A 16,449-nucleotide genomic window follows, 5' to 3' on the forward strand; every position below is an offset into this window, starting at 1 on the left:
CCACTGACCTTGCACATGTATTTGCAGCCCACGGTTCAATGTGATCAAAATCCAAGACGATGTCTAAAATCTAGCACACCAAAAACACTTTATTTAACAGAGATCGACAATTCATGCATTTAAAATGAGAGCTAGCTTTGTCGAGTCTCGGTGCTGGCAGGAGTTGTAGGTGGGAGGGAGTGAATGAACAGCGCTCTCTTCCACCCTCTATACCCATGACTGAAGTGCCCTTGAGCAAGGCACTGAACCCCCTGTTGCTCCCCGGGCGCTGGATCTATAGCTGCCCACTGCTCCGGGTGTGTGTTCACGGTGTGTGTACTTGGACGGGTTAAATGCAGAGCACCAATTCTGAGTATGGGTTACCATACTTGGCAAATGTCAACACTTTCACTTTTCACTTATTGATAGCTTGCCATCAGAACTCATTGACAATTTCCATAAACTGTGAGAAGCCTGCTGTTAAACATGCCCAGGGTCACAGACACATCATTTACAGTCGTGTTTAAAGAGACACTCCAATCCCCCAATTGTTTAATTTTTTATTTTGTCATCAACATGAAAAAATAAAAATAAACAAAATAAAAGACTTGAAACACGTCTTTTTTTGTGCATTCAATTAAAGTCGACGGTCCCTGTTGCTTGATTCCCAATGTTCTACAAAATATATAATTTTGTATTCTGCAGAAGAAAAAACTACTGAAACCACATAAGGGTAATCAAACAATCAGAATTTTAATTTTGGTCGAAGGCACACAATTAGAGAATCATGTGCACTGGTCAGGTTTTGTGGTTCAGATGTTTAATAAATGAAATCAGTGGACTTTCCAAAAGATTCGATCTTTTGAGGCTCTGAATTACTTACAAATATACATTTAGAAAATTACATAAAAATCTATGAACAAATGTACACTGCTATTTATAGCTCACTAGAACTTTTTGTCATTGCAAGAGAAAAATATCTTTTACAAACTGTCAGTAGTTAACATGACCATGCCCTGCTTCTACAAAACAAACCAAAACATTTTCCAGTAATCAATTTGAATTCAGTTGGTACGGAAGGATGAACAAGCCTGCAGCCTTTCAAGAAAATTTAAACCGATTTAACAAAAACTGCTTGACTGACGACATTCACTGCTTGACTTTCCAGAACAGACAATGAACACAAAAATAGTGTACTGGTGTATAACAAGGTCCATTTAAGCTTGAACTGGTAAATATTTATTCAAACTTACAAAGGGGTTGTCTTGTTCCTTTATTCAATCCATTCTAATTCTGAACATTCTGCAAACTGAACTGAAGTCTATCTTTATTACAATTTTGCAGCACCCGACAGTTTAAATCTGGACTACTCATCCAAACACTGCAAGACCTGCTCCTATCATTTCTACATAGTCTGCAGCCAAGTGCTCTAGCATCTCCTCTATATTAAAAAAATAATATTTTAAACAAGTCTCCTCTTCAATATTTTCCTTCTCTGTTGTGTCTTCAGATATGCCATTTCGTCCTCCTGAACACTTGGTTCCTACGGTCTACTTTTACACTCAACTCTCCGTTCCTCCTGCAGAAGTTTAAAACGGTTATGAATTCTTTGCTTCTCTTCATGAATACAGCATCCATTAACATCTTTTGTGACATGACCTTCTCTTATGTCAAATAGTCCCTGTGACATTCATTCTGAGTGTTCTGTCCGCGCCCCCGGGAGAGGTTCCTCCTAATGGGACCTCCGGGAGGAGTGGGGAGTAGTGGACCTGATAGTCGTAAAGGGCGTATATTAGTCTGTCTGAGTCGGCTCTCCAAATTTGCAGGTGGCCGCCCCAAATGCTTATGCTGTGGTTTTGGGAAATGAGGGGGGGTGGTAGTGGAAGGGTCGGGAAAATCAGATGAATGGGTTTCAGTATGATCATCAAAACTGTCACAGTCTTGAGGTGAAGGTCTTCTCCGTCTATGTAAACCAAGAGATGGTTCTCTTTGGCCCAAAAACTGTTGTGGTGAATCAAAGCTAGGTCCCCTTACTTGTGCATTATTTTTATGACCCCTGGCATAAAATGGGCCCATGATGCCTCTTCTTCGTCCTCTGAATTTTTGAAGCCCTCTTGGTTGACCCTCGATTTCAGTATACTGCTGTCCTTCAAACCGGCCATGCATTGCCCCATGTGCTGGGCTCTGAGAGTGTGTTGGAGCCTGTCTTGAAAAACCTGTGCGTATTAGGTCTTCTTCATCCTCTGCAAATGTTTGGTGGCAGACGGGGGTTTGTGGTTCACAAATATCTTGTGCATAACCACTCGGATTAGCGAGATGTGACATATGAGATTTACTGTTTGGGGTTGTGCGCGGGTCTCTGGCGTCAACCTGTCTCTCCGATGGCCCTTCAACATTAGGAATGTTCATTAGTTTAGTTGAATTCATTAGATGGGTTCTATCATGCATTACCTGACGTGAACCCCTGTGTCTACCCCTACCTCGCCTAAAAGAACAGTGTCTTGGAGACGGGTCTTTTGATCCAATGGGTCCAGCAGGTCCCGGACTCTCAAACATCTCTTCTGCAAATGGTCCACTGGGTTGAAGATCTTTAGTCGGGCCTTCGTACCTCACAAAACCTGAGGATTGTTCCCTAGGTCCAAAGTTAGTAGAACTACCAGAATTACCATCCCTAGGCGGATTAGCAAATTCAGGACTTCTCCGTTTCATTAAAGAAGGACGCTCTCTCAAAGGCTTCCACTTATCAAAAGTGGAAGGGTGAAAGTGCTCTCTAGGATTAGGAGTTCTGAAATTGCCCTTGTGCACAGGAGGAGGCCCAAATAGTGACTCTCTTTGCTGAAACTGGACTGATTCATCCTCATGAAAATTCTGCCCTTGTTTATAAGATGTGTATTTTTTGTGACATAATCCAGTGGTTTCAGGTTCTTCAAAGTCGCATTCATGTAACTGGTCAGGCCTGGGTTGCTGGCTTTGATGAACCGGATCTGTCGCTTTCCTTGGAAACCTTCTGGGCCTGTGGTTTGGATGTTTTTGGTGAACAAAACTGGCTGTGGAGAATTCTTCCTGTTTGTGAGATGTATAAGGAGGATTGTTGTTGTCTGCATCAAGCATAAACTTTCCTCTTTTATTTTGAGGCAGTTCTCTGGATAAGAATTGATCTGTGTCAGTTTGTGATACATTTCTATATTGTGAATGGAAAGATCTTTGAGGGTAATCTCCTGAATGTAATTTGTCTGTCTCATGACGTGAGTAATTTGTCCTTTGCATTGATGGCATGTTTCTCTTTTGGTCAATCTGGACAGGCTCAGAAAAAGTATCTGTTTGATTATGTGGTGGATTAGTATCATGGTGAAAAGCGATTGTCTGAATTCCAGATGGCTGTAATGCTGGTGAGTCTCTGTCTAAAGGCAAGTCAGTAGCACCATGGGCAAGACAGGGTGTAGGAAGTAGTGCTGAGTCAGTTTGGTTCGGGGGCAAATTCTCCCTCTTCATTTCAGACAGGACTGAATGTGTGTGTTTGTTTTCATATGACTTATTTAACAGAGGTTGTGAACAACCCTCCCCAGGATTTTGGAACGTCTGAAGTCCCTGGTTTTGATCAGCCTCGTGTTTTGTATTTGGAGGACCTCCTTTCTGAACTTCTGCCAAGCACTTGTCTTTGCAATTAGCAGCCTCCTCCTCTACTTTAACACTCTGTCCTGATGTGTATGCGGATTGAATGCTACCACTGTCTGCCACCTGGCCAGATTCATGTTGTGAAGATTTGATGTTTTGCTCCGACAGGTCAGTCTTGTGTGACTGGTCACTGTCATCCTGTGAAGATTTGTCTCTCCGGCTTGAGTGCGAGACGGGGGAATAATGAGACCTCCGACGATAGCGTGGGGGTGAAGAGGAGTCTCTGTGATGGCGATAATGCCTCTTCCTTGATGTTGTCACTCCTTTTTTGTCACAGTAACGTGTGCTGGAGAGATGCCCAGCAGAGTGTCTGCTTCTATGGTGTTTGTCTGAGTCGTCCTTTGAGGATCTAACTGTTCGTGAAGCTCTTGAAGATGCCCCGTCTTGGTGGTATGACCTGTGTTCATGCCACGACCTCCTCCTTGATGACCTGTATGTGCTCAGTGTGGACCTTCTACTGCCTTGATTTTTGTGTGTGTACTCTGACTGTGAGCATTTAGTGCTCTTTTGTTGTGCACTTTTAGTGTCTGGTGATCCTTCCTTGGGTTTTGCTTTATCTGAAACTAATTTCTCTTTCTTAGTGGTAAAAGATTTGTTCAGGACTACATTTGGGGCTTCCTCTGTGTTTAATAATTTCTCTGCACTTTCTGTATCTATAGCCTCACATTCAGCATCATCAACTGGCATATCCTGGCTTGTTTTTCGACACATCCGTGGATCCCTACTCTGATGAATTATTGGACAGTAGGGTATGTTTTCTATGCTTTCCTCTTCATCCCCATCAAACCGTGTTGGTGACATGAGAGCTTTAGAAACAGAGAAATGGGCCATGGAAACACCGATCGCTTCCTTCTGTAGGCGCAGAGTTTCTGTCTGTTCTTCTAACTGTCTTTTCTGTTCCTCTATCTGCCTGTTCAACTCTTCTAGAATCTTTTGCTGCTCAGTGAATGTTGTAACGGAGGTGTTTTCCTTGTAATGTGACATGTTATTTTCACATAAGGTGGACTTGTGAGGTATAGCATTACTTGTGAGGTAATTTTGCATCTCCTCAAACATCGTCTCGTCCTCTGGATCATAAGCTATATCACTGCTAACTATAGAGGACTCTTCGGTGTGTTTAGCCTCTGATGCTTTCTGTGTATTATTTCTGACAGTAACACCATTACCAGCTGTACTGTACTCCTCCTCAGGGTCATAAGGTCTATCATCATCATCATCAGCCACTACTGATGGACCTTTAGGTTCCAAAACATCAGCTGGACTGAAAGAACCCATGGCCCCATTAGAACATGCTGGATCATACTCTTCAGGATCGTAAGGCCTGTCATCACCTAATATCAATGCATCATCATCTTTGCAAGTCTGTTGACAAATCTGAACACTATCTGTTAATGTGCTTATCTTACACTCTGTGACATCTGAGGGCTGTTTCTTTTGCCCAAATAATGTGTTAAGGATGGTCTGAAGTGGGGTGTTATTGGTGGAGTCTTTGGATGGGCCTGCATGAACAGATGGGCTGGGATTTGACACGCTGGGGAGAGAAGACGGGGCCCACAGAGAGCTGGCAGAGCATGATGGGTCTGGTAAACCAACTGAAGGTAAAGATCCAGCAGGATTTGAGTTGAGGAATATGCCAGCATCACAAGCCTTTATGCTATGTTGTCCGGGATCACATAGTGAGATGGGACTGCTGGTTCCCTTCCCATCTGAACACATCAAGGACCTAGGAGTCTTTTCGCCAACATCTTGTGGTAATCCCTCTGGACGCTTCGGCTTTTGACAGACTGCTAACCCCATTAGGAGATTAGGGTGATTCTGTTCAAGCCCTAAGAGAAGTCATGACATAAAACAGGTCAAAATCATGATAGTCTGTCTCTGATGTCAGAACCAGTCAGTGTAATCTGTGTGTGATGTACCTGGTCCATCAATGGGAAGAAGCACTGCAGGGATGGACTGTTTTTTACTCAGAGGAATGAGGTAAAGATCTTTGATGTGTTTACAAATATTAGAAACAACCCCGAATCTCCTACGACTGTTGAAATATGAAAACAGAGAGACATATGCAACCTCTTCCTCTTCAGATGATGGGTGGAAGCGGATTAATGACAGCTCCTGCATTCAAAGAAACAGTGCAAATAGATTTTATTAAGGGCATTTACCTTAATAATGTGTTTTTAATATTATATATCTCAATTAATAATCAAACTTAAAGTCACGGTTTTACCTTTGCCTCTGATGTCTTTATCAAATCAACATATTCCCACACAGTTTGAGGTAATATCCTTCCTCCAATGTGTATGGTGTCTGGTAAGTCCTGAACAGAGAAAATGCACATATTTAACACCCACCGACCACATTCATATACAGCAAATTTGTAGAAAATAATAAATACAATTTTAACTTTCAATTAGTTAAAGCTTAAAAGGCTAACCTCTTTTAAAAAGTCAGGAGAGCCAGAAATCAAGTATCCCTTTGTGACGAATTTGGCCACAGTGGGCATGTTAAGAAAGCCTTTCCATAAAATATTCTGTTGGGATAAAAACTGTTTTGTCCCTTTATCACATTCTGCCAGCCTTAAAAGAGAGAAAAACACCATTTAATCAATAAAATATGCACCATACAAGAATCATCAATTCATTGTATTAGATATGGTCTAAAAAACTGTCTACATGCACCTTGTCGTTGAGCCATATGAAGTATCCAGAGAAGCTGGCGAAGGTTTCATGAGGATTGATTTGGGCATAGGAGCAGACAAAGGTGCGGACACACGTGTTGGAAGTGTCTCTGTCAGAGGCTCTGGTGTGTTCTTCACAGGGTGCGGATGCTGCTGTGGGACTGAGGCCGACTCAGGGCCAGCAGACGATGGCGGAGCTTGTCGATACTGTGCCGTACGGGGGTCTCTTCTTGAGATGGACACAGTGGGAACTGAAGGTATCAACACAGGAGAGAAGTCTGCTGAGGGTGTCTGTGAGTTAAGGTCCTCCCCGCTGGGAGAGGCAGGGGACTCGATTATATCAGAGTCCAGCGCTGGGGAATCCAACGCTTCATCGATCACATGAACAACCCCTGAAGATTTCTCCTCCTCGGTATCATCTTTGGTCATCGGTATCTTGGGTTTCTTGTTTTCGGGATCATCATCAGTGGATACTTGTCCTGCAGGTAAGAAATTCATTTGTAACTAATTGTACTGTAAATAAATTACAATTGCATAATTTTACAATGATTTTTACAATTTCTTAAATTTCCAGGTAAACAAGCAGAGCATGTGAGGTCTGTTTTAGAAGGTCATACCTGTACATATCCTGCAATTAAGGTCAAAGAGATGGCGCTTATGTTCTCCTGTAGTGTCTTTCAGCATGCAGCTGATCACATCTGGAGCACCTATTTCCTTCGCCTGAGGCAGCTTCAGAGACGATTTCTCCTCCTGAGGGCAGACAAAATGCTTGATCGCTCAGAGAAGAACAGGAAAAAAGCCCTAATATAAGGATATGTTCTCACTATGTGTTCTGGTTCACTTGGTCCTGACAAAAATAGAAAATGATACATTTAGTCCTGGTTCATGTTGTCATTTTTAACATTGAACCTACAGATACCGAACCAAACGCAGAAGGATGAAGTCGCAACCTGACTGGACGGCGTTTATATTTTGTGACTGAACAAAGCAATGCTGTGTGATGGGCTAAATGTGCTTGTTGTATGTACATATAATGGTATTTAAAAAATACTAAATAAATGTTCCACACAGAAATGAATATCTGCTGCAGGGAGACTGCACCAAACTGTAATAGGCCATATAACAAGCAGATGTTGCTCGTCACAAGAAGGGAAAGCTGTATTCATATTTCCGTCGAACTGCACCTGTATCTCTGGATGTAGACAGAGACCCAGCTGTTCAAGGGGTTTGGATGGCAGCATTCACGCTTATTCAAATCAAATCTAACCTGCTAGTGTGAACACACCCTAAGATTGCTGTGGTGGATGACCTGCAATGTCTCGGTTTACGGTGTCTAAGTCCAGCTAGAGAGCAGCAGATGAATGAAAAAGGGTAATTGAACAAGTATGAAACTAAGCATCAGCTCACTGAAGGAGTGGTTGTGCTCGGTGACGACGTGTCTACGCTAATCACTTTCTCAAGAGTAGTAGCTGGTTCTTCCACATCCTCAGAAAAAAGGCACAATTCCTTCTTCATAGAGGTCTGAAGCAGTGGATCAGCAGCGGATTCCTGTCAAAAATAAGTCAGGAACTGAAATGCTACACATTGGCTGTATTTGAATGTGTGTCGTCACAGTACTTTACCTCCTGCTGACTCAACTGAATGAGCTTCGCTGAAGGCATGTTTCCTTTCAAAACCTGATGACACAGTTCCTGAGAACAAGACACCATCAGAATAAATTCATTCAAGACTTCACATATTATGAAACATTTCAACAGAATAACGGTGTACACAGAAAATGGACAAAAAAATAACCTTGTTTTGGGGATCTTTCAAGGTGAGGACAAGATACTGGTATTTATTGTTATAGTCCTCATCTGTTGTGTAACACACATTGAACATCTCTTTCTCCATGTCCACAGCCATCTTTTCAATTTCACTCTCAGAAATCTTCAAATCATCAGTCTGACTGAACCTGGTGAAGAAAATGACAGGATAATAAATATAGCGGTTGCTACAAATGGTAAAATATAAACTGAATATAGAAAGATGTTAGGCAAAGTGGTCTAAAAAACATTAGCATAATTAATTATAATGCAATAAAATGGATTTTAACTTGACCAATATGTGACATGGCCACCTTACTGATATTATAATATTGTCGTACTATGACACGATAAGTTATGCCAAAGCATTCCAAAGATTGTGTTATTTCTATTAAATCTTAAAAGATACATACATCATTTTCTCTATTTCTTTATACCTCCCTGCTCTAGCTTGCACTTTTCTAAATGATGTATTACTAGCAATATCTACTAAACCTGCTCTGATTAGTTCACAAAAGTGCTGTCAAGATACAACCTAACCTGTGTGATCAATTTTATTTGCTGCAGCCTTATAGGAGAATTCTTTGGTATGTCAGAAAACTTTTTATGACTTTTTGGCAACATGATCTATCCATGATGATTCGAGAGCGATTTATTGAAGACCTAATGAACGACCTGGGAGTTCTGGGAGGAAAAAGATCAATTTGGCAACGTCTTTGGAATCAGAAGTGAATTTTGTTTTTAATAACCACTATGTATGATTCTATAGACTCCATGAGAAGAAACAGATGCCGATGATGACACACTGTATCCCTGTCTTCGCACCGTTGGTGCTTGATCACTCATGAACATTTCTAGCAGGATTTGTGTTTGAATGAAGACCACTATAGATGAGGTAGCTTTCTCTGACCTTCTGCAGAGAACTGTACTGAGCGAGCGGCGAATGTTTTGTCTCATCAGGAGAGGACTGGCTCGAGGGGCCGCAGCGGGCTCCATCTCCCAGGGGCCGCAGGTAACCACTTCTGCAGCTTTGCTGGACTCAACGGGCGCCTTGGATTCACAGGGCTTTTTAGGGATAGATAAAGCGCTTTTGCCGAGGGCCCCTTTCAGAAGCTCCAGTCGTGGAGAGCCTGGCATAGTTTTCTTTGCTCTTCCTGGAGTGGACTTCTTAATTAGTGGAGCTGCAGGAACTTTTTCAGAAGAGGAAATGTCTGGAGTCACATCTGAAGGTTTGCTCTGTGGTGTGCTGGTACTGCACTCAACTTCAACTTTCTCTTTAACGGCTGAAAGACACAGAGAAGGATATAAAGATATAAACACCAGAAGAATATAGAAAATCAGGAACTCTGTGTAGATTCACTGGCTGTTACATCAATGAATAACCTTTATTCAACATAACAGCCATTCTTGATCACACGAGATGTTTCATGGGTGGGATTATGCTAATTATGAAAGTGAAAGATTGAAATTTATTAACACACTTAACACACAAGTTTGGGAAGGTCAGTTTTTTTGTGTGCAAATCAATTTACTCATGTATTAATGATGTAAGCATTTCATGAATGAAGGTCCATTTAATATACAGTACATTCTGGTATTTTCACTTGTTTGCATACAGTAAATATAAGTAACTTAAACTGATATTTTAGAAAAGACACATAAATGTAAGTTTTTTGGTATTAATAAAGATTTTAACGAAAAGTAATAATTAATGTTACATTCAATCTTGAGTTCACATTAATGGTATTGTTACTAATATTTGCTGGAGTCATATCATTATAGACAGCACGATAGTACCACTACATATTTTCATGTCTGGTCAGGGCGATAACCCCCGTAAACATTGAGGGGGCTATTCCCCCCAATAATTAGAAATTGCTAAACCCTTTTCTCAAATATTGCCAATTCGAGAGAAAGAGAGAGAGAGAGAGAGAGAGAGAGAGAGAGAGAGAGAGAGAGAGAGAGAGAGAGAGAGAGAGATGGCAGTTGTGTGTATGCACATCTATGCAATTATCTTTTTATATTGAGTTAAAAAAACAGATTTTATCCTCTAGTTGCTGGAAAATATAAATGTAGCGATTCAGTATTTAAACTGTATTTAATAAAATAGAATTGGGAATGCAATATATTTTCTCAGTTGACATTAATGTGTGTCTCCCTGTGTCTGTGCGGAGAGTATATGATACATACGGTGCTTGTAATCTGGAGCAGGAGTGGATGGTGTGTCTGATCGTACAGGCTCAACAACTGTAGCACAACATGGAGACTCTTCATCCTTTTCTTGCTTGCTTACACATTCTTCCTGAGCCGGCGTCTTACTGATCTTCACCTTGAAAAGCTTTGCAAGAAATGATCGTTTCTCGCTCTGAAATGTAAAAACAATAGAGTGAACTGAGTACACAGCTACAGTAACAAACTAAATTGATCTGAAATATGATGGGGTATCCCTAGAGTCCACGAATGTTGTTTATTTTTTTCCATTTAAATATATGACATGTTTTGAAGTGATGCTCATCAACTGTTCTCTGATGACTGTCACACTGCACAATTTATATAGATTTATAAAAGAAGGGCATGTCGAGGCAGGCACAGCTGAGATACATGTGGACCATCTTTGGGTGTCTGCGTGTGTGGAGTAATCTGGTCAAATGAGTGTAGCTCCAGCAAACCGCTCGCACATCTGCTGAGCTTACAAGCTCAATGCGGCGCAGTGTTTCTCCATTTCACTTCGCTCACGCTGCACGATGAGTTTACGCTGCATTAGCTGCTCTTAGCGTTCAGAAAAAAGTGAATTGCTATAAATGAGATTTTCAAGTCTGTAAACAACAACTACAATGTTCACATACACACACAGGCATTCAATAGTGTCTGCAAATCTGTTATTCAAAGTCTGATTTAAACCTTTAGTCTAAAACACACACAAATACATACATATACACAAACCACTTTATTGTTCAATTGCTTGGTAACACAAATTGCTAATCAGCCAATCACATGGCAGCAACTTAATGCATTTAGGCATCTAGATGTGGTGAAGACGACTTGAAGTTCAAACCGAGCATCAGAATGGGGATTTAAGTGACTTTGAACGTGAAATGGTTGTTGGTGCCAGACAGGCTTGTCTAAGTATTTCAAAAACTGGGATATTCACGCTCAACAATCTCTAGGGTTTACAGAGAATGGTCCTGAAAAGGAAAATATCCAGTGAATGGCAACTGTGTGGACGAAAATGTCTTGATGTCTGAGGAGAATGGGCAGACTGGTTAGAGATGATGGAAAGGCAACAGTAAACTCAAATAACCACTCGTTACAACCAAGATATGCAGAATACCATCTCTGAACACACAACCAGTCGAACCCTGAAACAGATGAGCTACAGCAGCAGAAAACAAAAAAAAAGTTGTGTTTGAGTCGTTTCAAGATGCAAAACCACTTTAAATTTGTTCGTTGAGGATACCGTAGCTGCTCAGTGGGAGGCAGAGCAACGAAACATAAGAGATGAAACACGAACCACATTGAGGAGAACATTGCTGCTCTGTCAGGTATCAATTTCATAATACTTAACCATCCTGTTAAATACCACCAGAAAAAAAGTGATGCATCTGTTCACAGAGTTATGTTAATTTATCAGTCTTAGTATACAAACTCGTGTTTCTCAAGGCAAGCATGTGGCAGTGCAAGGACTGCAAAATAACAGTCTTGACTAGATCACAGTTGTTGAAGCACTATAGATTAGTGCATGGACATTATGGTTGCGGTTATCGTTTTGTGCACTTACTCCGAGTGTCCCTGGAGATTTAACAGAACCTGGAATGCGCTACACAGCCATCTCAGTCGTTACCAAGCAAAGGATAATAATAATAATAATAATAATGTTTAATTTATATAGCGCCTTTCCCGAGCTCAAGGACGCTGAACATTGTGCACCAAAACAACAAAAATGTATAACAAGGAACAATTTCATTGGACATTTGCCCAATGCAAATAATGCAGTTGCATGTAACACAGATTATGTAGTGAAGACACAAAAAATGGAAAACAATACGGACCAATACACATGTAAATTAGTGATAGTGTTGATTAAACAAATAAGTTTTAAGTTTTGACTTGAATTCCCTAAAAGAGGTGACTGTTCTGAGTGCCAGGGGAAGTGAATTAAAAAGTTTGGGTGCAGTAACAGAAAAGGACATGCCACCCATTGAAGATAGGCAGAACCTCGGCACAGAAAGAAGCTCAGAATTAGGAGACCGGAGTGTGCAAGAAGATATATAAGAAGATAGTAGGTCGGAAAGATAGGACAGAGCAATACCTTCAAGTGCCTTAAAGGTGAGCAGAAGAATGTTGTATTGCACATGAATAGATACAGGCAACCAGTGAAGATTAAATAAAATAGGGGTGATGTGAGCAGATTTTTAAGTGAATAATCTTGCAGCAGAATTTTGAATGTACTGCAGACGAATGATGGAGTGAGCTGGAAAGCCAGAGAAAAGAGCGTTACAATAGTCTAGAAGAGTGGTAATGAATGCATGCACTAATGATTCTGTATCTTTTCTACTCAGAAAAGGACGAAGTTGTGAAATTTGACGTAGTTGAAAAAAAGCAGCTTTGGAGAGTTTGCTAATGTGGTCAACGAAGTTTAGTGATGGGTCTAGAGTGACACCTAAGTTTCTAACAGTAGCTGATGGAAAAATAGAAATAGCGTCAAGGTCAAAGCTAGAAACATCAGTTTTATTTTTTTATTAGAGTGGGGGGACCAAATATAAAAATTTCTGTTTTATTCAAGTTCAGACTGAGAAAATTAAAATGTTGCCAATCCTTTAACTCACTGACACATGAAGATAAGGATGTCATCGACTGGGTAGAATCTGGTTGACAAGCAGTATATATCTGGATGTCATCAGCATAACAGTGGTAGTTAAAAACATGACAACGAATTATTTGGCCAAGAGGCTGCATATAGAGGATGAATAATAATGGTGGATAACACTGGGTTACCTGCAAGTTTAGCCACGTTCAATGGCCATGGGTGTTCTTGATGTGATATAGTGTCAAAACGAGAGTATTTTAGTCACATCCATAACCACCTAAAAAAACCGCGAGATGGTACCTTGTATGTTTGAGCACAGCTTGTGTATGCGTATGGCACATTTAAGTCCCATAAGGATAGGAAGCACAATCCTCCTTCTCTTCAGGACTTAAAAACAGGGGTCGCTAGAGAAAGTGGTACTCAGGAATTGAGTTAAGATCCATTGCCAGCTGAAGAGGAGAATGTAGATGTTTCCGGTAGTGTGGAAATGATCACAGAAGGACAAGATTTGTCCAAAAACAGAGCTAAATGTGCATCCATTTTGCTAAAACATTTTCATGTTCCTAGTAATACTATTGATGAACTTATCACAGATTTGCAGTACTTGATCAGTTCTTCACCAGGATCCGTATCGAGGCAAGTTATTCTGGATACCTTTCAGAAACATGATCTTCATGATCAGCTGGTCATAAAAGAGCTTATTAGTTCTTTGTCATCATCCAATACTCTGTTGAAAGCTACTTCAAAAGATTGTCCTTTAGCCAGTGCTTTCAAGCTCATGAAATATTACAGGGAACATTTTGACAATTTAATCTGTTGAAATGATTCTTCAGTCTGAAAAAAAAGGTCTTTCCAATACATCATCCTAAATTCATTACAACAGCTGCTTTATCAGAAACAAATATTTCATAAAGGGCAGCAAATCATAAATGATGGGTCTTAGATCTTTCAAAGATGGTCAGCACTATAAAGATGATGAGTTTCTCTCAGGGACTGAGCTCAGACTCTCCTTGTGGCTGTACATCGATGACTTTGAGCTGTGTAATCCATTAGGAACGTCACACAAAAAGCAGAAGATCTGTGCAGTTTATTGGATCTTCGGGAACTTACCACCAGCCTGTAGTTCATCGTTGTCCTCAATTCATCTCGCTCTTATGTAAAAGTGATGATGTGAAGGCCTATGGCTAGAGAAAACTTTTTGAGCCTCTTGTGAACGATCTCATCACTTTAGAGCAACAGGGTGTGTTTGTCAATCACATTTATCAGAGGCACAGTACAGTATGTGGTTGCGGACAGTCTTGCTGCACATGCTTTAGCAGGTTTTGTTAAGAATTTTTCAGGGAAATATTTGTGTAGGTTTTGCACTGCTACACGCACAGATATTCAGTCAAAGGAGGTCAGAGATGGTGCTTTCCTCTCAGATCTGAAGAGCAGATGATGTACATGTAGCAGATGCATGTAAGAAAGGAAAAGCATGTTGTGGTGTAAAAATGCTTGTCCTTTATCTAAGAACCTCTCATACATTTACTGCAGGTGTAGTGCATGTTGAGTTGGCTGGATGATTTGAAATATTTACAAAAGAAGAAATATTTCACCTTTAATCAACTTGAGCTGATTCAGGAATTGCCAGTCAAGTGGGGAGATAAAACCAACCGCCCTCACGTGCTTCCACTCACTTTTTCAAGGAAAAAAAAAAGACTATTGGAGGAAACGCACATGAGAATTGGCGTTTGCTGTGGCTAATACCATTACCATTCACACTCTTCACCGAGTGCTTACAGAGATTACGCTCGCACATGGTAGCGTTTGAAAGCTGTGTCTCAGCGGATTCATCTAAGCAGATATATTAAGGAAGCACTGACTGATCCACTGATCTGTGTGCGCCATTGGTGAAGAGCATTAAGCAGTGATCATTGTAGCCAATCACAGTCATATTTGTTGAGCACATGAACACTATGGCCAAGTAGTGATTTTCTTGCGGAAAATGCTGGTTTCGTCACATTTTTTAATTTCAGTACCGAAGCCTGTACTTAACCCTAACAAGCACAGAAGAGTTTTTTTTTTTAAGGGTTGAATTGTTTAAATTGTTTCTGGTTTTAAAATTAGGGGACAGTTTGTTGTTGATGTCACCTACATTTTAAATGGAGTTCTGCAGCTTTTTGAGGTCCGCTGCCTTGCTTGAGCAGACTGTTTTATTGTTTTTAAGAACTGAAGTTAAAATTGTTTGCAGTTGTTAACAAATAGAGGCCAGTTTTAATGTTACTTTTACTGTTGATTCTAAAGATCTGAAATATCAGAAATTGAGTTTAGCATTATTTTAGGGCATGCTGAATTTCAACAGACATTCCATTTATATAATATTATTCTAATTAAGATTATTACAAATTCTGGAAGCCAGTTTAGAAGACCTTGTGAAGAATGTTTACTGTCAAAATATTGATCTTGTAATGTATTTGTTTCAAAGGACCTGTGAAATTGAAGTTGTTTTACAGTTTTTAGCGGTTGCATATTGCAAAACCTTACAAAGAAAATACATTTTAAAAAAATATGCTTGATTATTTAAGTTTTAAACTTGTAGAGCAAAATACTAACAGTGAATAAAAATCAATAAAAAAGTGTTCACCTTACATACTGAAGGTTCATAATTGTAACATAACATTAGGTAAAATTTGCATATAACTAAAATGCAGTAGTGACACATCTGATTGGGTTGTATGTACTAAAAAATATTTCATCAATTGTACCAGAATTTATTTTCTTCATTCAACTATATTGGTACACTTAGAAACTACTCCACACACTTGCGAGGAACCACCTGACACTCTTTATGTCCAACAAATCTTTTTTTTCTTTTCTTTTTTCAACTTACATTACATAATCAAAAAAGTTTGGTTAATCATGTTATGTTCAAGATATCGTTAACCATTTCAAGTTCACATGAAAATTGTCAAATACAGCATTTACACACACTTCCTTTTTTTTTTTTTTTTTTTTTTACGTATAGTTGTTCTGCAGCCAATGAAGTAAATTTGCCCTTTCAAGTTGATGCTAACAATTCTTACAGATTTATTACTAACACACCCTCTCATCTATCTATAAAATGTGGTGTTGGAGCAAATAAAAAATTCTGATTGATTTGAATTAAGCAATTTAAGAAAGATATTAAATTACCAATAATATCGGAAGAACAGTATTGGATAACAATTTTGCTTATTGAATCTGGGTATCAGATAAAACTCTTCTAACAGATTAGGACAGGATAGTATAGCTAAGGATAACAGATAACCACTTCTCCAGACACACACATACACACAAAAATAAAATGAAAAATAAATGAAGCCACAGAATAAACATGCTTTTTTTTTGTCTTTATCATTTCAGTCATACTGTATAGTGTTTGTCTCCCCTTCTTTTACACATTTAGCATTTTAGTCTTATAATCTCAGAAATGTCCTGAGAACAAAGATTCACCTAAAGTGGGAAATAAACGTATTTAACTTGAGAACTGT

General features: G+C 39.8%; 1 protein-coding gene across 1 annotated transcript in view; it reads right to left on the reverse strand.

Moving 5' to 3' along the window:
- Window positions 1-707: 707 nt before the first annotated feature.
- The window catches only part of si:ch73-181d5.4 (death-inducer obliterator 1), a 43,307-nt gene continuing 27,565 nt past the window's right edge, over window positions 708-16,449 (reverse strand). The window contains exons 5-16 of the mRNA XM_059528625.1: window positions 10,324-10,498; window positions 9,044-9,416; window positions 8,123-8,282; window positions 7,951-8,019; window positions 7,772-7,876; window positions 7,638-7,671; window positions 6,946-7,104; window positions 6,330-6,807; window positions 6,086-6,227; window positions 5,879-5,968; window positions 5,571-5,766; window positions 708-5,480 (exon numbers count right to left, since the gene is read on the reverse strand). Of these exons, the coding sequence (XP_059384608.1) occupies window positions 1,645-5,480; window positions 5,571-5,766; window positions 5,879-5,968; window positions 6,086-6,227; window positions 6,330-6,807; window positions 6,946-7,104; window positions 7,638-7,671; window positions 7,772-7,876; window positions 7,951-8,019; window positions 8,123-8,282; window positions 9,044-9,416; window positions 10,324-10,498 (5,817 nt within the window). The 3' untranslated portion in view covers window positions 708-1,644. The remainder of the gene's footprint in view (window positions 5,481-5,570; window positions 5,767-5,878; window positions 5,969-6,085; window positions 6,228-6,329; window positions 6,808-6,945; window positions 7,105-7,637; window positions 7,672-7,771; window positions 7,877-7,950; window positions 8,020-8,122; window positions 8,283-9,043; window positions 9,417-10,323; window positions 10,499-16,449) is intronic.

Source organism: Carassius carassius, chromosome 37, assembly GCF_963082965.1.
Source record: "Carassius carassius chromosome 37, fCarCar2.1, whole genome shotgun sequence".
Lineage (NCBI taxonomy): Eukaryota > Metazoa > Chordata > Actinopteri > Cypriniformes > Cyprinidae > Carassius > Carassius carassius.